Raw genomic sequence first — 22,796 nt, 5'->3', positions numbered from 1 at the left:
CCAAAATACTGTATTCATTATAATATTAAAACTACACTACATAGAGTATATAGCCATACATTATATTCTCAGATCCCCAAGAGTAATTTTGTTTATTGAAAATACTAAAATTTTACGGAAAATGTTATTCTTTTATATATAAGTGAAGCTAATATCTTAAAAGTCTGCTGAAATGTTGACTGACCCTCACAACTATCATTTGAAAAAACACATGAATATTTATGGAAAAGCTAACTATTCTATCATACTTTAACGGGAATTGATGGAAAAATACTAGTAACTATTGTCATCTGCTTTTATCGTGATCCCTTTACCATTATTCCTCTATATTTATTAACTGGCAACTACTCACTGTGTGTTGATCAAGGAATATAGTTTCCTTGGTGTTGTTCTTTTAAAACAATAAATAATTACAATTAAGGAATCTAAAGACACGTTTACACACAGTAATAATGACTGAAGAAACTGAAGAACTTCCGTCCTCCAAATTGGGAACAAAAGAATAGTAAGTAGTCTAATGTGCTCCACTGTGTAACTACTGTACATAGTTTATAAACATACTTATCCAATTGTAAACCTGTATGACAACTTTACGGAATAAATATTGTTAATATGAATTATCTCACTAAAATAGCTTATTCTTATGTTTTTTATTGTGATTTGTAAGAACCCGACCTTAGGCTAGGAGTCCATATATGCTTCTGCAGTATGTGTTAACAGTATGGGTTTGTGGTAAATTGTCTTGGGAAACAGACACCCCAGTTTCCATTTGCAGTTGCATTTTCTGCCATAGCAGCAACAGGACTGGAATGATTACTCCCGGTCCGACTAATTACCCAAATGTAGCCAAATATAGCCGGAATGAAGTCAAATAATGGTCCTACATGAATAAACCGGACTGCTAATCATTTCTCGACTAGTATTTGGTGTCAGAAAGTCACAAAAAATTGGAAAACTTACTTTAATCTGAGTTAATAGATCGCGTGCATATGGTCATATATAAAAAAAAATTGTCTTTAATGCCAAAAATAAAGGTTAGAGTCTTTCAAATCACAATAAAAAACATAAGAATAAACTACAGTATTTTAGTAATAGAATTCCCATTCTGGCATCAATTAATTTTTACCAGTTATTATAACATGGTAGTTGTCATTCTACTTGATTTTTCAGAAAGTAGATGTTGAAATAAGTTTACTGACTTCTTGTGTTAACCTCGCAGTTATGTTATGTTTATGATATCTCAAGTGTGGGTTTTATTGTCTGGCGTTAGAGGAAGTGAGAAAATTTGTGGGCGTTAGGGACATTTGACATCTCCTTGAGGTAACAAGTACAGTAGCATTTTTTCATGAATAAATCATTCTGATTTATTCATGAAAAGATATTACATGCTACCTTGAGGAGATGCCAGATGTCTCCATCGGCCACCAATTTTCTTGCATCTTATGATGCCAACTGTACATGTGATATACAGGTTCAGTGAGTTCTGCTATAACGCGTGTTTTGATAACGCGAATTTGCTCTAACGCGATTTATGAATTAGGAACGATATTTGTATAACGCGAACGCTTGTTTGCTATAACGCGATTTTTGCTTACTATTTCTCCAATTTTGTGGTACAGTGGGGTATGCTATAACAAATCTAATTGGTTCTAGAACCTTGTTCGTTATAGCATTCGTTTGTTATAGGATTAATCCGTTCCAGGCCCCCAAATACAACCACTTAACACTGAAAAATATAATATATAATTGTAAAAATTGTAAAAAAGTGCATAAATATGCATCTAAACCCCTGAAATAAAGAATATCATTAATATTTGTAATAATAAAACAATAAATTAGAAAAAAAATTAAATTATGTTCGTTGTAGGAGTTTCGTTCGTTATAGCATTCTCAATTTTATAGGTAAAACCGTTCGTTATAGGAATATTCGTAGTAGGATCCGTTCGTTATAGCATACCCCACTGTATTAACTGTGAATATAGTAAAGAAGAATGTCAACAAGAAGCGTTCTGGTGATAGAATTCCCGGTGATGATCGTAAAAGAAAGGATATAACACTTGAAGAGAAGCTCGATTTTATCAACCTCAAAATCACCCTTCTCCCCCATCAAGTAAAGTGTTACATTTACTGTATGATTTCATTATTAGATATGAATGTAACATTTATTTAGACTGTGCTATCCTTTGTGTTAGGCTAACTACTAAATTTTTTCGATTTCGAGTAATCTGCACCTAACCCTATTTTCTCCATAAGCCCTGTTATTTCTATTACGCGATTTTCTATAACACGATATTTTACAAGAACACAATTATCGCGTTATAGCAGAACTACCTGTACTTCAAATAAAATCAATTAATACTTTAAATTACTCATCCTCTCCATAATTGCAGTAATAAGTAATAATGAATGTTTACATTTTCAGTTGGGATTCTGCTTATAATCATGAGTTGTCGAATTACAAGCGTAATGGAGACATTGGGGATGTCTGGTTTGGTGAAGAAAGTATTGAACGAGTTGTAACTTGGATGCTGGAGTCAGCTTTGGTGAACGTACAGTCTTCTGTGGTTGATTTGGGCTGTGGAAATGGTGCTTTTCTCTTATATTTGGTAAGAAAAAATGGTGTGTGTGTATGTGTGGGAGGGTAATAGGGTAGGTAATAATATACAGCATTGTCAAGTTAGAAGGAATAAATTAAAGAAAAATTATAGAAAACTTGGTAATATTTAAGGCCAGTCGCTCAGGTTAACCAGCCACCCAATGAAAATATCTATACAGTGATATCCCCGTTAGCCGGAACAATTGGTACAGAGCACTTCTGGGAATGAGAGATTACCGGGTAACGAGACGACTCTCAAAGCCGGAAAAAATCCCTCATCCCCTGAATTTTCTGGGTAATGGAAAAATTTTCTTGGAATTTTCCAGAAAATGTGCCCCTCTGAAAATCATTCCCAAACCTGGAATTTTCCAGAAAATTCCAGCTTTGGAAACGATTTTCAGAGAAAATTTAAATTACGACTATCAGAGAGTTCCGGGTTTGTGGGATTCCGGCTAACGGAGATATTACTGTAAAAGAAAAATTATTTCTTAGCTCAAGAACTAAGCAAATTGGATGGAGGAATACCTAGCCCTTTTACTAATCAGATTTTTTTCCCTAGTTTTTCTCCTCTTAAAAAAATGACTGCAGCAGGTGCCTGCCGTCGGCCATCATCTTTGTTTACCAGGAGTTGTCATCGTAGTCATCCAAATGTTTTGTAGACATTAATAATAATGCTATTCCATTTTGTATTCAATAGTAAGTAACAGCAGCAGCAACCTTACAAAATTTTTCAATACAGTATACTTCACAATGATGAAAAATTATTTTCTTGTTAATAATAAAAAAAAAAGGTACAGCTCCTCCCCAACTTACGACCTCCCCGACTTACGACCACCCGCACTTACGACGTGCCTCAGTCGTACCAAAATTTTGTCAAATTACGTATTTTCGAGTCCCAACATCAGTACACAGACAAAATTTTCGTTTGTAATTCACTTTAAAATGGTTGGCAAGCTTAAAAGTGAGAGTTTTGTGGTGCTGAGAAGAAAAAGAGACACCCACTTTAGATTTTATATGTATTATTTAAGCATTTTCGACTTACGACCTGGATTTGGGTCCCTAACCCCATCATAAGTCGGGGATGAGCTGTAATTATATTCACCAAAAGGGCAATATTTATTATTAATAATAGTAGGTAAGATTTGCAATTTTTCTATTATATTATGTACTGTACAGGGCCTTCTTTCTATTATATTACATATTGTACAGCTATACAGGGCCTGGATGCACTAACTTCTGACTTAAATCTATCATGAAAGCTCACTTACACAAGATCTTAAGTGAGGGCTAAGTGAAAACTTTGGTTCGCATGCTGAAACTGAGCTTACGATTGTCAGAGCCAAGACAGTCGTAGCTAAAATTATATTTTGCCAAGTCAGCTGACATCTTTCAACCAACCAGAGTGTATGTTACAGTCATGTCACATCTTGCATGGGGGTTACATTCCAAAGGGGGAGCGTAAAGCCAAAAACGTGTATACATTACAGATTTCGGTTAACGAGTTACCTTCCATAAGATTCTTAACTTCGGTTAACGAGCAATCCCTCGATTAACGAGTTTCTTACGAGCTGACCTGAACATGTTTTCACTTGCATTTGGCGATCCACCAGCTGTAGTATTAGTCCGCCAATACAGCAATCGGTTCTAGGGTTTAAATTCCTTACCATTTTAGTAAATATGAAGAAGTTTATACTATTCAATAATTTTAAAAGTTTAATATTAAATTTTTTAGTAATTTTAACATTTATTGAACATTCCATCCAGCCTGCCAAGACACCATACAGGCGTCAGTCTTTGTGTCTTTTCAGTGGAGGTAACATCTTTCTTGAGACTCTCTTCAACTAAATGCTTTTATTGTGTTTCCAAGCAAATTATTGGTCATTTTGAAATTTATTTTACATATTGACAATATATAATGCAGTGCAGTGTTGATTTAAAGAACATAATCTTGAATTACACCAAGAGAACTAAAATTTTATGGGTGAAATGGCGCCATGGGGTGACTTCTCTTCCACCCCAATGCCTTCTCTTCTCCTCCACCCCCATTCTAATTCCCATCATCATCATCATCATTCAGGAGCCTTCTACATCATACACACCTCAAAGTAAGTTTACTTTTCTACCTTTTTTGTTGAATTTAGGCAATTTTCGGTGAGCTGGAACCAATTACCTCAAAACCCATTGAACAATGGTTTCGGTTAACGAGTTTTTCGGTTAACGAGCAACCTTCTAGAATGGATTGTGCTCGTTAACCGAGGGACCACTGTAGTCCAAATTGCCCTTGAAAATCCCTTAAATCACCCATGAAGTACAGTCAGCCAAAGATCCAGCGACCTCACCCTGAGTCTCGTACTACTGGCAATTTTACCTGGCAATACTTGGTAAAGTAAGGCTGTATGTAAAGGTGATTGTGATTGGTGGATCTATTTTTGGCTGCATTCTTGTCAGGATAAATATTAAACAATCCAAGGGTAACATTTTTATGATAATAAACTATTCATTGTTATTTAAGATCATGAGAAGTTTCCAAATGTTCTTCCATTTGCTTAAATAATGAAGAAAATTTGATCTGAGAATCTGTGGCAGTCCTCGTTCCTCATTGAAGTTAAGTTGCCAATTCATTAATATAATTTCTACATGTATACAAATTTTTTGAAACTTCTCATGATCCTAAATAAGAATGAAAAGTTTAGTATTCGTTAGGTGACTATAAAGTAGCTGCTTTGGCAGTCTACTGTCATCCATGCAGGTATCATGGCCAGTCTAATGTAGTTGTTCATGGATAATGGTAGCCTCGATGCTTCTACAGTTGGTGTCAGCGAGAATACTGGCATTTCTTCTCTTGTCTTCCCAGCAAAGTCGGAGGATGGAACATAGACTACGTTGGTGAAAATTTTCAAGTGCCTTGAGGCGCCTCCTGTGTGTGACCCATGTCTTGCTGCCATATAGCAAGGTGAGGAAGATCACTGATCGATATACGTGTAACTTTGTAGATAATTTCAGCTCTCTACAGCTGAAGACACGGTTTCGGAGTCTGCCAAAGGCTTGAGATGCACATCTGATCCGATGCTGAATTTCTTCATCGATGTCCGTGGTGGTGGACTGGTGGGAACCGAGATACCGAAAGTAGGTAACATTAGAGAGGGTAGTACCATTAAGATGGATGGATGGTGGAGGTGTGTCTGAACCAGGGGCAGGTTGAAAGAGAATCCGAGTCTTATGTACATTCACCTCAAGGCCGAAGTGTGCATACGCATCTGCGTAGGTGTTCAGGATCTCCTGTAGGTCGCGTTCAGAGGAAGCAACAAGGGTGATGTTGTCTGCATAGTGAATTTCAGTAATGGAAGCTGCCGACACCTTTGTTCTTGCCTGGAGTCGTCTTATGTTGAAAAGACCCTTTATCCGATACTCGATGTCCACCCCGCCGGCTAAAGTGGCGCTGGCACGAGTAAGGAAGGCAGCCAAGAAAATGGAAAAGAGAGTTGGTGCCTGTACACACCCTTGTTTTACCCCCGTTTGGATGGGGAAGAACTCAGACTGGGTGCCATTGTGCAGGACACTGCCGTTCATGCCATCGTGGAGTTGCCTCACAATGACAATTAATTTTTGGGGGAAGCCAAAATGGCTGAGGGTCCACCAGTGGGCTTCCCTGTTGACCGAGTCGAAGGCCTTGGTTAGGTCGATGAAAGCCATGTACAGGTCACGACGCTGTTCTCTGCACTTTTCCTGTATCTGGCGGGCAGCAAAGATTATGTCAGCGGTGCCATGTGATGGTCTAAAGCCACACTGAGGTTCTGGGAGGAAGTTTTCCTCCTCAGGAAGAAGTATGTTCAGGAGGACTCGGGGCAATAACCTTGCCAGCTATGGACAGCAGCGAGATACCGCGGTAGTTACTACAGTCTGACGGGTCTCCCTTATTCTTATAAATATTGACGATGGAGGCATCTTTAAGAGCAACTGTTGCTAAGAGTCAGCCGGCAGAGGCACACAACCCAAACCCTCTCCCCTGAATAGTACACTTGGGAGCTGAGGCCAAGAAAAGCACAAGTACCATCCCATTCTCCCCCCCCAGCCATATACTCCTACACTCACTGCATCATTTATTTTATTTATTTTTCCTAAGCAAAGCACGTAAAGTAGAATGCGCTTAAATTAAAGATGCGACGTGACTGTACAAATATTTTTCTGGTCCCTTCAGCCAATCGCAGAATGGATGCTATGATGCAATAGCACTACAGCACTACACTTGGGAGACCACTTTCACCACAATGCTACAGCCACACAATATTCGCTGTGAATCGACAAAATCACAACTGAGGTTTGCTTATTCCTTTATTTCATATTTATTTATTAAATTTCTTTGCTTTATTTTGTAATTATATTTATTATTTCTTTGTCTAGTTTCAATTAATCTTTCATTAATTATTATTTCTCTTACCTTCTTTCTTTGTACTTAGAGAGAGGTGTATAAAGAGGTAAACAAAAGAAGTTGGTGGAGGTATGAAGCACCAGCCATACAAATTTTATTAAAAAGATATTTAATAGTTTTTCTTTGTTGATTGCATTTAAAACACCTTGCTGATGTATTACATGATCAAAATTCATTAAAGACCACAAGCTACGCTTAAATCAGTGTTGCTTTCGTGAACGCAGGGACAGTTTGCTCACTTTAGGCAACTCCTGAGTGGACTTAAGTTAAATTTCCAAGATCCCAAACTCTAGTGCACATAAATTGCTTTGTGCATATGGTCTTAGCTAAGACAGATGACTTCAGTGCACCAGCAGAGAGTTAGAGTGTCAGCAGAGACTTAAGTGTCTTAGGGGCATCCAAGCCCAGTACTCTTAGTTTGGCAATACTGTACAGGCATCCCCCGGGTTACGGAAACTTTGGGAACGATTTTCCGAGAAAATTTCAATTCCGGCTATTGGAGAGTTCCGGGTTTGAGGGATTCCGGCTAATGGAGATATTACTGTATTATACCCCAAAAACATGAAATCAGTTCATGAACAACAAAAACACCTACAGGTACTGCACTAATGAAAAATATTATCCATACAGTATACTGTATACAGTACAGTAATTTACTACATAATACATGAAAACATTATTAAAATACTATCTAGATGACAATATGCAGCTAAACCATAAAGGAAAATTTAAAATTAAAATTTAACACAACCATCATTTGCATAAGATGCAGCTGCGTGGACTCAAAAATTGCCAGAGCAACTTAGCCCAGCTGTGACACTGCCTTTGCTCGCACACAAAGAAATGATTATTACCTTTATGTTTTTGACCTTATGATAATTATTTCTTTTATTTTTATTTATTTCTTTTTTTGCACATTCTGTTTGTAGGAATGTGTGTGTGCATGTTACTGAGTAAAAAAATATGAAGAAAGTTAAGTTTATCTCCCCGAAATAATGAGTTGAAAAATAACTATAGCATAGCTTACAGCTAGGCTTGGTAGCAAGAGGGCTCGGGGGATGCGAGTACAGTGACGAGTCTAACTTGGCAACAATACCACCAACGATGTTAAAAGTAACACTTCACTAAGCACACCACCACCACCACCCCCAGCTGTGATTTCAAACAAATGAACTAAATGGTGGGAGCGATCATGATGGATGCACGTCCTTGACCCACCTCTCCCCTCCACACCCTTGACATTAGTGCTATTCATCAAGAGTTGCTTGATTTGAGTGGCATTGATATAGCATCGGGTGACGAAGACAGTGATGGGAAAGAAACGGTCCTCGATGATGTTGACTTTGTTGAGGCAGCCAGCAGTGAGGGCAGTGATACAGAAAATGGCGCTCACTCCCCCACCCCGTCAGCGAGGTCATGGACGTAGGGGACCATGTGCATGTTAGCCACAACAGTGTGTTCGGAGTGACTGCACTAATTTTATGCCTGAAATACCAGTTTTTAACTGTGGGTTTATGTATTTATCTTATTTATTTTTGTTTTTTTATTTTTTGCCAAAATATGCCCACGTGGGAGGTCTGCGAGTCTTAAGTTGCCCGGGGCATAAGGTTTAAGGAGGACAGTCAGGGCTCACCACAAGGGGTGAGGAACAAAAGACACATGTGGGGGGAGGGGGATGGGGGGTTGTTATGATCATTGAGCAAGAATACGTCTCTGCCCATCTCTCTAAGATGACTAGGTGACTCCCAGGAACATGCATTTTGGATTTGCTGGGACCCAAATTTGTATAGGTGAGGGAAGTTCTTGTTAATTGAAAAAGAGGTGTTAGTTTAGGAAATTCGTGGAAGCTGTGAGATGGTGATGCACGCTGCCAGTATTACAGGTAATGAGACTATAAAAGTTGTGGAAAAATAATTTCAATACTTTAATGTGACTTAGAAATAAAGAAAATATAATACTGTAGTACAGTACAGTAAACCCTCCAGTTTGGCGACTAATTGGTACCAAAAAACCCTTGGCAAACTCAGAATCGCCAAACCAGAAAGCTTAATCCAATGGGAAAAAGCCTAATTGGTACCGAGGAGCCAGCCAGTCTAATTTTTTTCCTCTTTTGCCCGCATATAGCCTATATTTTATTGCTGAAAGAGAATGAATAATTAGTTAATCAACATAAACATAGAAAACCAACCTTAAAATTATAAGTCGAGGTGCTTAATGTAAACCCACTAAAAAATTATTTGGCACCCGTGTCATATTGTATCACGCCGTAAGGGTACCGAATAATTTTTTAGTGGTTGTACACTAAGCTGGTATCTGAGGCTGGGGAAGGAAGGTTAACGTCCATCGCCTCCACCACTGCCTCTGCCACCACTAGATCAAAGCCTTCAAAATAAAAGTCCTTTGATAAGCTCAGTCATATCCACAGTCTTTCTCTTATCCTCAAATGAGTACTTTTTTACTTTCTTCCCAACTCGATACTCACGAGAATTTTTCATCTTTGTTTTTACCCCATCATTTGAACTGTCTGGGTGCTCAGACAGTCTTTCACCACCACTATCATCCCCTCCAATACCCCCAGGTACTTTTGAGGCCATTAATCCGCACGAGAACACCGCTCCAAGTGAGAGCGAATAAAAATTTTTTTACACAAAAGCCAAGGTCACTCAAACAAACAGCGGGAATGTGGATTGACGCAGTCAAAATGGCTGCCTGAACAGCTGACTGGCGCTTTGCGCACAGTAAATACTCACCAGTAGTATTAAGCGAGATTTATCTTGCACTTATTATTGTACAATTATTAGTTGTGAATGCATTTAAATTTAAACTCTCGCCAAAAGTGAGGGTTTGGTCGCCAAAATAGAGGGCCGGGTACTTTGCACTTTGACCGCCAACTTCGAATTTGCCAAACTGGAGGGTTTACTGTACAGTACTGTATAAAACTATAAAATAAAAATGAAGAGCTTGGATGGAAGTGAGAATTTGTGTGGAGGCAGTGGGCTGCTGTAACTATGTCACCAGCCCAGCCAACACCACACTCCCTCCCCCGGGGCCTGATGTGACATCATGGCATACACACAGCACAGTGATGCAACCACGCACGTTTGAGTTAGCTGGCTGGGTGAACTGTTTGGTTTACTCTCGTCATCACCCAGAGCTATTTTTTGTACATAAAATGTGCAGTATTGTACAGTATTTTATGTTGTGTTAATGCAAAATACAGAATAATGACAGTGGATTTCATGAACATATCCACTTCATTGCCAAAGATTAACTATTCAATTTAGCGGAATCTTCTCTTTTGTGGAATTGACCAACACGCTTTATTCCACTACGTATATGGAATGATTACTGCATTCTAGAGAATTATGAAGACAGTAATTATAAAAAAAAATTTAAGTTAAACTGGCACTTTACTTTGTAGGTTGACTTAGATAATTTTGACATAAGTATTACTGTAAACATTTTAATCCATGTTACAAACTTAATTGAAACTATTGCTGACTTTTACTAAGCAGAGGAATAAATTTTTCCAGCTTAGGATAAAAAATCACATGAAGATTAGCACCCCCACATTATTTCACCTGCTGGCTAAACACCCTAATGCTAACCTGACTTAACACCATCATGTAACATAGGGTGTGTAATCATCAGGTGAAATAAGGTGGTGTTAATTTTCAAGTGATCTTGATAAATAATAATGCAGTACAGTATTTACTACTTTACTTTTCAGAATGCAGAAGGCTTCACAAACCTCACTGGGATTGATTACTCACAAGAAGCAATAGAGTTGGCAAGGACTATTGCGGCTGAGAAGAAAGTTAACATCAAATATGAGGTTAGTGAGTTTATGTTGTCAAACTAGAAAGCAAATTCATAAATAAACATAACTAAACTCTTAATGATTTTGTGATTTATTCTTGCAACTTTTCACTTTTGTGTTTCACACACTCTTCTGTCCTATAGTAAACAGTCACTTTGTACCCCAGCATTTCCTGTCTACAAAACAGTAATTTGTTTAACTCTACAAATGCAACACACTGTAATTTTATAATATTTTGTCCTTACTGTCTGTTTTACAATAACTTATTCTAAATGTCATCTGAACTAGTGTGCAGTTTACTGAATAAAACACATATTGTTTTAAACAAGGTTCCCAAAGCTTCTATTCTGAAAGACCATTTTAGGGTGATTGGCTTCACTAAGTTATCATCTTGAATTACAGTACTTAATAACAGTACTTAATAAGACCAAGACTGAAAGGGTTAAACACTTAGTCCTTGTACAGTATGTTTGGTTATTACGGTATTTACCATCTTCACCCTTCATTCTGGCAGGGAAGTGTGGTTGGGTGGGGGGAGAGGAATTAGCATTTACCACTCCTTAACGTGCCACTATTTACACTTCTTTGAAGTACTAGACAGGGAAAAATCCACTTTTATAGTGGGTACAGTACTGTAGTCTCCAAAGGTATTGCTATGGTGAATACGTACTGTAGTTTAGTGTGTTTTCTTGATTCTCACATTACAGTAGTTAGGCTGATAACCGCCAGTTTACACATACTGTACGTACAGTAGCTAAAACAAATATCTGTGCATACTTTGTAGGAAACAATATGTGACCATGGGCAATAAATTTTGGTATATGAGGGCTGTCACTTGTCACATGTAAAATATCGGAGCATATCGACCCCCACCTGCTCAGATAGCTGTTTTAGCAACTGTACATGCTAACACCAAAAAAAAATAAAAAAAAAAGCTATGGGAAAGCCACCTCAAATATTTACACTATTTGGCTAATACTAGACAATTTTATCCAACACAGAGAGACCCCCTTACACAAGCAGTTAGTAAACTATCTCCAGTAACCCCTTCAATATGGGGATGCCACTTCTAACATTTTACTTGGCTAATACCAAGTAAAGGTCAAGTAAAAGCCACAAAATGGCTTTTACAGGTGTCAGTGTAGCAACATCCATTCGTTGTGGTAAACATTCAGTAAAGCCAAGCGTCTGGGTTCAACAGCTCACACACAGGTCCACTTGGGTGACACCCTCCCTGATCTTAATCCTTCTTTACAAATTCATCCTTACTTCAGACATCCTGTCTACACCTTGGGCTACCAATTCACAGCCGGTATCAATCTGCACCCAGTGCTTGGTATACACAAGAGAGACACAGAGGAAATTCATAAACAAACATTCATAGTCAGTTATGAAATGACACACTAACATATAAATGTTTATAACATAAATGTCTTGTGCAAATTTGAGGAGCAATGTTGGACTCAGGTTTACCTACCAGGTATACACAAGGGAGACACAGAGGAAAGTGATATTTTCACTCTGTTTCTCAGTGTATATCAAATAGAGGTTACACAGTCAAGATTTCAGACATTTTATCTGTCTCAGATACACATCGTTCCATGACAAGTAACAGTGTCAACCTTCGTTGTTTAAGTCTGTTTTTTATAATCTTATCTTCATCTGAGCTCTCACAGAATTTCTGCACTTTTCAAACAAAATTTCAAGTGATTAATTACTTTTCAAGCTTCCTCAATTTTTCACATTCTCTGATATTTACAGATTACTTAAATGTAATTCAGTCTCATTTCAAAGTAATGAAACATTTCCGGTTGATACTATTGGATCTCAGATATGTACACTTTACACAATAATTACAAACAATTAAGGTGTTCAACATAAACTCACATGATCTTGAAATCCCCATTTATAAGTTGGTATATATCTTAATGCTACACATACAGAGTTTTGAGTAAGTCCTACCTGAAGAATTAACAAGCAAATTTTTTTCTCTCTGACAGTATTTGGAGAGAATGTGTCCACAGATAACTCATGTAAACGAGATGTTTTTTGGATGATGGAACGTAATATGAATGTGTGAGTGTTAATATTGTAGTCTATAGTGCAACGGTGACCATGGCATTAAGTACAGTACAGCATGCCCTTCATATTTGCGGATCTTTTTTTCACGGACCTCGAATATTTGCAGATAACACCTTGGATGTTCCCAAGAATGTCTAAGGGTATTTTTAAAGTTGCTGGCATTTTTGCAACCGGGACAGGGAGCCATTCGATCTAGATTCTAGAGACCGTAATTTCCCCTACCTGTATTGTATATATATACGTATGTGTGTATGTTGTTATTAATAACAACACACGGAGTGGACTTGAGGGAAGACTCAACATTTTCAACACATTTGTTTCTGATTATTTGTGAGAAGATTTTCCCATTATTAGTTAGGTGTATGTGTTTTGTGTGTGTGTCTACACACACACACACACACACACACACACACACCAAAGATTATTTGCGGATTTGGCGATTCGCGGCCATTTTGAGAACCTAACCCCGCGAATATAAAGGGCTTGGTGTACTGCGAAGTTCAGAATAATTACAGTAAGAAGAGTAGAATAATATTGATGATTAATTGTACAGTACTAGATGATTTTAGTGATTATTATGCTAAAATTGTACCTTTTTTACATTTTTCTTCAGCAAGTTGACTTGATAAATGATGAAGACAAAGAAAAAATAAAGACCAGTGAGTTTGATGTGACCCATGATAAGGGAACTTATGATGCAGTCTCTCTCTGTCCGGAGGACCCTAAGAGCAAGAGGTTATCTTATATCAAGGCTGTACACAGGATCACAAAGGAAAATGGTCTGTTTATCATAACATCTTGCAACTGGGTTCATCATGAATTGATTGAACATTTTAGTGAATGTAAGTGCAGTACTACTGTATAGGTTGGTACAGTACAGTATTTCCATTTCTTTTAAGAATTTGTGGATATGTTAAAGAAATGCAGGAGGTTTTCAGAATAGCCATGCAAATAGTGGGTAGAAACAAGGAAGTTGTTGGTGAGTAATGTTGTTGAAAAAGAAGAAATAAAGGATGCCTGGAGAAAATACTCAACTATGTTGAGTTACTGAATGAGGAGTATGGATGGGACAGGAGCATCCCAAGACTTAAAAGCAAATGAAAAGGTGGCTGGAAGCTCTGGGATAGTTGCAGAAATGCAGTACTGAACGCATCAGGTGATATAGGCGTGTCATTGGTGACTGAATTGACTTATGCAATCATCAGATTCAGATTTGCCCCCGAGGGGGCTAGTTTATTGGGCACCCCCTTACATCCTGTGCAAGGTGAAGCGCAGAAGAGTTTACAGCGCCCATCTGGGAAGTATGCAAAGTTCATACTTGCCTTTATGACTCGGACATTAAGGGCGTAAAAGCCTGAAGGGTCATAGGTTTTGTCAAGTTACATAAAGTGAGAGAATGATGAGTGTGTGGGGGGAAAGTTCCCGGTACATTTCATCTGTTTATAGCAAAGCGTGGCAGGTCCCTAATAATGTCAAGTGTTATGCAATCATGATGGAATTTACTGTTTTAGATGACTGGAGGAAAAGTGTAACCATGACTACTTAGACTACAAGGGTAAAGGTGATGCACTTGACTGGGAAATACAGGGGTCTGCAGCTGCTAGATCAGGTTATGAAAGTTGTAGAGTGATTGAGAAATTGATAAGAGATGAGCTTTGTGTGATGTATGTGCCCTGCTACATCTGTGCCAAGTTGCTTCAGTCTGGCTGCATACAGATTCACCAAGCCGGCAAGTTTGAAGACAGGAGTGACCCAATTGTCAAATATGGTTAAATTTGTAAAATGGAGAAAATGGCAGCAATACAGCTGGCCAGACTAAGGACATCGTCTCAGAATTTATGGCATTATTGTAATTATGAGTAGGATGGGTATAATTATACTGAGGTAGATTCCATGTGTTATTTCTAAACTCAACTTCAAGACAATGTAACATTAGTTATGTGTTACTTTAAAAACTGCTAAAGAGTTCGATAGCTGTATTAATGACTCATGACGGCTCTGAGCTAAAATGTGACTGTTCCCGCAGTGATCACCACCACCAGAAACCACACTCATGATAAAGCCTAAAACTATCCACATTATTTCTGATGTTCTTTACGGTCTCTTGTGCCTTTTATTTATTGAGTGGCTTTCACATGCACTCAGTTACAGGGAAACATTTAAATTCACATAATGATTATAGAACATCCATAAAATAATCTGTATAAGCACGTATGAAAAGACATTTGTAAAGGAATAATTGGTCTTTGGAAATCTATGCATCTACCTAAAATATGGTAGAATTGGAGGGGCCAATCCTCTTCACATGGCATTGGGACCACACCCTCCCCTATGGCTGAAGTGTTGGTCAGCAATTTATATGGTGATCTAAACTAACCTAACCTAACCCCTTCATCGTGTTCTGGTAACATAACTATTGCCACATTGCATTGTAGACATAAACTTGTCACTCACAAAAGGATACGATAAATATTTCGTGTCCTGGCATGTTAAGACCTTTCATAACACGCTGTGACTGTTTTGGAGGAGCCCACAACTTGAATTTCGCTTTCTGGTAATACAGTAATATTGTGTCCAGAACATGTTTTGGTCATTTTTTATACTCAGTGAGCAAATTCGGTCTTTGAGCCCAACATATACACACACACATTAAGTAAATATCATTGGCCCTTTTTTAGTGAGATCATGCAAAAACTACTCAATAAATACGAGGCATAAGAGACATTTGAAAATAATGCGGATAGTTCTAGGTTTTATTATGAGTGGGATGTAAGTGTAGTTTGAGTGAGGTTGCCTGGTGGGCTTAGCCATAACATTTGGAATCTACCCTATGTCATTATACCCACCTAATCACATTTAGTATAATGCCTCAAAATCTGAGACAATGTCCATAGCAGATTTTTTTCTTCACCTCTTTACCGTTTTAATATACAGTACATGTACAGTATATGACTTCCATGATGCTGTTACATAATCTTTTATCAATACCCTCATATCATTTAATCTATCACATGATATAATATTATATTCTAACACACAACAAACTTTTATAAAGAACGTTTCTCCCCATACAACGGCACACATCGTCATGCCTCGGGTATTACCAAAAGTTAACAAGTGGTATTTTATGTCCACATAATACAACGTGCTATTGACGTTTCCCAACATAAACAAACACCAGAAATTATAAAGTATCTGCCTTCACGTAATGAGGATTGCTTACTAAAACAGTGCACCTGTGCCCTAAACTGTGCCAGGCGCTGACACCCACTCTACCTCCTTCTCCTGACATCACCTCACCTCACCGTCCAGTAGACAACATAACTGTAGATAGTAATCTGTAATGAAATAAAAAATAAAAATAAAAACACGAAATGCAGGTGGAACTTCTGCTCACTTATGTATTACTTTCATGGTACTGTATTGATATTTAAAATAATTGTGTTTGACAACTTCCTGAGTATATTTTTATTGTTCATTAAATTATTACTATGATGATGGTTATGTAATTAGATTACAAAGCATCCACTATTCATTGGGTCATAAATGCAACCCCGTCATAAATGGACACCATATTTAGAGGCCCCAGCCCAACCCCCTGTCACCCCTTGAGTAAGTGACAGTAGCTTAGGTTTCAGCAGGAACAGAGAAGGACATAGAGGAATACAGCATGACCGATGGATGGATGTGTGTGTGTGTGTGTGGGGGGGGGGGTGGTGTTATCACAGTAGCCAATAATCTCGTAAATTCTGGACGGTAAATATGCATAAATAGTTCAGACCTGTAACACAAGCTGGGAATATCACCCTAATGTGTGGTAACACATTCTACTCATACTTTGTGTTTTGTCTTATGTATTTATACCCTTGATTAATATATCTTGCACAGGTAACTGCATAACTCTCTCCCAGCCCTCTAGCCCCCCTACACTCTGACCCTCCTCAACCTCCGCATTACCCCGCCACCCACTCACACACCGGCTCCAGTCCTCCCCGGGCTCCCTCTCTCCCTCGCTTGTGAATGCTTCGGATTCAAGAGTCGTTACTCCCAGGGTTCACACCACACAGAGAGGGTACATTGACAATGCAGATTGTACCAGTTGGAAATGGAAGAGGCTGTATATAGCTTAATCACAGGGTGAGACACATTACGAAGATACTGTACATATAATCTGGAAGACATTGTATAGCACTTGGCTCTCAGCACGGTACTGTACTGAAGACTACTTCAATATGATGATCATTATGTTAATGTATTTTGTATTTCTTTCAGACTTCAGTAAAGAGCACATCATCCCCACTCCAACATTTAAGTTTGGAGGTAAAGTTGGTACTCAAGTAACCTGTATCGTCTTCAGGAAGGTGTCCAAATAAATGTGATTCCCGTAGAAGAGATAGAGTTTGCAGATGCAACACCTGGATTTGTAGGGAAGTTATATCAAAGCAGTACTGTTATGTGTTGAGTATAGTATTACCTTTTAATGCTGAAATAATTAGTGAGCAGCCAGTCCATTATAGGGAGGTTTTCCATATAAAATGAATTCCAAAAATTCATCCAGTACTGAACTTTGCTCAGTATAGTATATATGAATAAGTTAGGTATTTTTAGTCCAGATATAGTATATATATCCTTCAAAGTCCAGACAATTTTGGGAAAAAGGGGGTCCGACTTTCCAATTGTCCAGACTTTGTATTTTAATGTGCAATAAATGTCAGGGGTGTTGGTGATACAGTAGTAATGCTTGTAACTCTCACCAATATGTCAAGGGTTTGATCCTCGGCCCAGACACACATGAGAAGGGTGCTATCCGGTGTGACCCTACCAATCCTTACATATAGGTTTCCCAGTCTCCGGTTTCCTCCTGTAGTAACATTGGATATACCAATCGCCTGAATGGCTATAAGCTATTAACTGGCAAAAAAAAAAAGAAAAAAAAGAGGTAATTTCTTTCCTGAGCTGATGTGGTGGTGGGACTTTTTGTTGCTGCACTCATGTTTGTTTTTATTTATTTATTATATTCTTGTGTAATCAGCCTCTTATGGTGTACAGTGGTCTCTCGGTTAACGAGCTCAATCCGTTCTAGAAGGTTGCTCGTTAACCGAAACCATTGTTTCAATGGGGTTTTGGGTAATTGGTTCCAGCTCACTGAAAATTGCCTAAATTCAACAAAAAAGGTAGAAAGGTTACACTTACTTTGAGGTGTGTATGTAGAAGGCTCCTGGATGATGATGGGAATTAGAATGGGGGTGGAGGAGAAGGGAGAAGAGAAGGCATTGGGGTGGAAGAGAAGTCACCCCATGGCACCATTTCACCCATAAAATTTTAGTTCTCTTGGTGTAATTCAAGATTATTTTCTTTAAATCAACACTGCACTGCATTATATATTGTCAATATGTAAAATAAACTTCAAAATGACCAATAATTTGCTTGTAAACACAGAAAAAAGCATTTAGTTGAAGAGAGTCTCAAGCAAGATGTTACCTCCACTGAAAAGACAAAAAGACTGTCTCCTGTATGCTGTGTTGGCAGGCTGGATGGCGTGCCACAAACTAGTTGCATTACCTTCAATTATGTTCAATAATTGTTAAAATGACTAAAAAGTTTAATATTAAACTTTTAAAATTATTGAATAGTATAAACTTCTTGATATTTACTAAAAGGGTAAGGAATTTAAGCCCTAGAACCGATTACTGTATTGGCGGACTAATACTACAGCTGGTGGACCGCCAAATGCAAGCTAAAACATGTGGAGGTCGGCTAGTAAGAAACTCGTTAATCGAGGGATTGCTCGTTAACCGAAGTTAAGAATCTAAGGGAAGGTAACTTGTTAACCGAAATCTCGTTAACCAAGGGACCACTGTATGCTTCATTACTGTATTAATAATATAAAATATTAAATAATAGAAACAAACATGACATATATTTTGTAATTTGACTTCAAAATAATGACGACAGATGGACTGCACCAGGTGTGTGTGTGAGTGACATGGATGATGCAATATGTGCTTGTCTTCTGCTTTTCCTGGGAGGATTACAATCACTATTGTTTGAATTCCGGCTAACGGCAATATTACTGTTTTATAATTATTATTTTTATTTCATCATTATTACAGTACTGTACTGTATTTTATTTGAATGCAGTATTTGAGGAGGGGTTTAGTAGAGGGTTCTATATACAGCTCCTCCCCGACTTACGATGAGGTTAGGGACCCAAATCCAGGTCGTAAGTCGAAAATGCTTAAATAATACATAGAAAATCTAAAATGGGTGTCTCTTTTTCTTCTCAGCACCACAAAACTCTCACTTTTAAGCTTGCCAGCCATTTTAAAGTGAATTACAAACGAAAATTTTCTGTGTACTGACGTTGGGACTCGAAAATACACAATTTGACAAAATTTTGGTACGACTGAGGCAGGTCATAAGTGCGAGTGGTCGTAAGTCGGGGAGGAGCTGTACAGTACAGTATAGCAAATTTGTTTGGTATAAAGAGGTAATACTGGAATCTGAGGAGTAGTTTTGTATACAGTACCTGTATAGCATATTTCGTTATTGAGAGGAGGTAATACTGTAACTACTTGCTTGGGAAATGTAGCTCAAATTTTATCTTGTATTATATAAAACTCAAAGAGAATTGACAAGCGATGGAATACATTCTGCTTTTAACAGCCAGTACTTGTATGTTAAACAACAAAAATTTTATGACAGTAGTGTGGGTTGAGGTAAGAAATGGAAGGGTAAACTGTAGTATAAAGAAATTAGCAATTTATTGAGATTAATGCCGAAAATATTTTCAGCCATATGTGATATTATTGTTTTAGTGTTCCCAGTCAAGAAATTGCTTTAATTTTATTGTTAGTGTTTGTTATAGTTATTATTTTAAGAATTTTACATTAATATTGTTATTATTTTAATTGTCATGAGCTTCAATAGGAAATAAAGGAATTTGAAAGAATGTTTTTCATTTTTTTTATATCCCATCAACTGGCTCCTATAAGTAATTGCAACAAGCAAAAGCCTCAAGGGCATAAAATCATTTTGGCACTCCTTTACATTGTTGTTTTGGATTAACGTTGGTGACTAGCTGTGCTTATGTCTGTGACTAGCGAGCATTTGTCTGGAACTAGCTGAGCATATGTCTGTGACTAGCTGAAAATTTGTCTGTGACAAACTGAGTGTTGTCTATGACTATGTGGGGTTCAAGATGTTTGGTTCACACTCAGGATGGAATGGAGAAAGGAAACTCACAATGTGCTCTCTCTATACATGTTGTATTGGATGTACAATGCAGCTTGGTGTTGGGAAGGCAGCATGGTTACAAGCGTGATGTAGAGAGAGCCGGTTGATGAGGACGCTCAGGGAAGGGCAGCTTGTGGGTCGCCATGCTTGCCGGCGGGAGAGAGGACCGCCAGGCAGCGGCGGAGGAGGAGGTGTGTTGCTGGCTGGTTGGTGTAGGTAGAAAGAGACAGGTCACCACGAGGTCAGGTCTTAAATAGCGGGGGGTAGGCGTGGCTTAGTAGTTGAGCCCCGCTCCGTGATGTATGGCGGCGCTGGTTGACCTCGACCACGAGGCATACACTAGGGAATTGGTGGGGTCGGCTACTCAGCAACAAACGGTGTTTGTAGGGGAGAAATCCACTACAATACTCCCCCTTCCCTCCAGGGGGTGTAGGAGACTTGTTGTCTGCAGGGTTGCTTAGCACATGTGAGGCAGAATGGGCGGTGCGTGCCTCATGTGAGACAACGGCGATGGCGTGGATGAGCCTGTCGCTGGATACAACTGTCTAGATACACACTATCTGTGGGAGAAGAGAGGGAGAAAAAGGGTGTGTGGAGGCGATGAATGTTGTGCTTCCCTCACGGCAGGTACAGAGTCGTCAGATGCGCCTGCTGGGGTGTGTGGGCCTGGGTCAAGAGCAGGGGCTGCGTCAGCAGAAGTGGATGAGGGCTCGTGACAGCAGCTGGGTCCACCACAGCAGCAGGGTGCAGGACATTAGCAGGGAGTACCTGAGGGAGAAAAGAGGGGTGTGTGGGTCCGCACTCAGGAACAGAGACCGCATCAGGGGCGGCAGGGGTTACTGCTGGGCCGGGGTCGGCGTCTGAGGCAGGACGGGTGTGCTGGGGTCGGTAGGACGTGGTGCTTGGGGCAGGAAGTGGAGCTGGTTGGTGAGGACGCTCAGGGAAGGACAGCTTGTGGGTCGCCATGCTCGCCGGCGGGAGAGAGGACCGCCAGGCAGGCGGAGGAGCGAGGGCCGCCAGGCAGTGGAAGAGGAGGAGGAGGTGTATTGCTGGCTGGTTGGTGTAGGTAGAAAGAGACAGGTCACCACGAGGTCAGGTCTTAAATAGCCGGAGTAGGCGTGGCTTAGTAGTTGAGTAGTTGACCCCCGCTCCGTGATGTATGGCGGCGCTGGTTGACCTCGACCACAGGCATACACTGGGGAATTGGTGGGGTCGGCTACTCAGCGATAAACGGCGTTTGTAGGGGAGAAATCCACTTCAACTACCTGAGTGTTGTCTGTGACTAGCTGAGTGTTGTCTGACTAACCGAGTGTTGTCTGTGACTAACTGAGTGTTGTCTGTGACTAACTGAGTGTTGTCTGTGACTAACTGAGTGTTGTCTGTGACTAACTGAGTGTTGTCTGTGACTAACAGTGTTGTCTGTGACTAACAGTGTTGTCTGTGACTAACTGAGTGTTGTCTGTGACTAACAGTGTTGTCTGTGACTAACAGTGTTGTCTGTGACTAGCTGAGCATTTGTCTGACTAACTGAGTGTTGTCTGTGACTAACAGTGTTGTCTGTGACTAACTGAGTGTTGTCTGTGACTAACTGAGTGTTGTCTGTGACTAACTGAGTGTTGTCTGTGACTAACTGAGTGTTGTCTGTGACTAACTGAGTGTTGTCTGTGACTAACTGAGTGTTGTCTGTGACTAACTGAGTGTTGTCTGTGACTAACTGAGTGTTGTCTGTGACTAACAGTGTTGTCTGTGACTAACTGAGTTTTGTCTGACTAACTGAGTGTTGTGTGTAACGAGCTGAGTGTTGTCAGTGACTAACTGAGTGTTGTTTGTGACTAGCTGAGTGTTGCCTGTGACTAACTGAGTGTTGTCTGTGACTAACTGAGTTTTGTCTGACTAACTGAGTGTTGTGTGTAACGAGCTGAGTGTTGTCAGTGACTGAGTTGTTTGTGACGAGCTGAGTGTTGTCTGTGACTAGCTGAGTTTTGTCTGTGACTAACTGAGTGTTGTCTGTAACGAGCTGAGTGTTGTCTGTGACTGAGTTTTGTCTGTGACTAACTGAGTGTGCTCAGAGGAGGACAGCTTGTGGGTCGCCATGCTCTCCGGCGGGAGCGAGGACCGCCAGGCAGGCGGAGGAGGTGTAGCTTGCTGCGGCTGTAGCTAGAAGAAGAGAGTTGGTTGGTGAGGATGCTCGGAGGAGGACCAGCCTGTGGCAGCGGCGGAGGAGTAGGTGTTGCTGGCTGGTTGGTGTTGGTAGAAAGAGAGAGATCACCACGAGGTCAGGTCTTAAATAGCGGGGGTTGGCGTGGCTTAGTAGTTGACCCCCGATCCGTGGGCGGAGCTGGTTGACCTAGACCACGAGGCACACACTGGGGAATTCGCGGGGTCGGCTATGCAGCGACAAACAGGGTTTGTAGGGGAGAAATCCACTACAGTATCTCTCTGTTTGGTAGGTGAAGGCAAAGACTGGGATGGATGGATGAATGAAATTAAAGGCGTCCCCAGAAACAAAATCTTGGAGAATTGGTAAAAAAAAAAGAGCCCGAATACGTCAGAGTGGAGGATTGTCGTCGTCATCCCTCATCTTGAGCACGGTAATCTAATTGATTGACAAAGGTAACATCATAACAGTGATC

General features: G+C 39.6%; 1 protein-coding gene across 1 annotated transcript; it reads left to right on the top strand.

Moving 5' to 3' along the window:
• The first annotated feature begins 85 nt into the window (after positions 1–85).
• Positions 86–18,035, top strand: LOC121864613 (EEF1A lysine methyltransferase 2-like). Its single transcript, XM_042363703.1, has 5 exons — positions 86–505; positions 2,423–2,606; positions 10,756–10,860; positions 13,541–13,769; positions 17,200–18,035. Exons 1-5 carry the CDS (start codon positions 453–455, stop codon positions 17,298–17,300), a joined length of 672 nt encoding a protein of 223 aa, XP_042219637.1. The 5' UTR covers positions 86–452; the 3' UTR covers positions 17,301–18,035.
• The last annotated feature ends 4,761 nt before the right edge of the window (positions 18,036–22,796 follow it).

Source organism: Homarus americanus, unplaced genomic scaffold, assembly GCF_018991925.1.
Source record: "Homarus americanus isolate GMGI-L3 unplaced genomic scaffold, GMGI_Hamer_2.0 scaffold57965, whole genome shotgun sequence".
NCBI classification, from domain to species: Eukaryota; Metazoa; Arthropoda; class Malacostraca; order Decapoda; family Nephropidae; genus Homarus; species Homarus americanus.
Note: the sequence above shows the minus strand (reverse complement) of the source record. Positions and strands in the feature narration are given on the sequence as shown.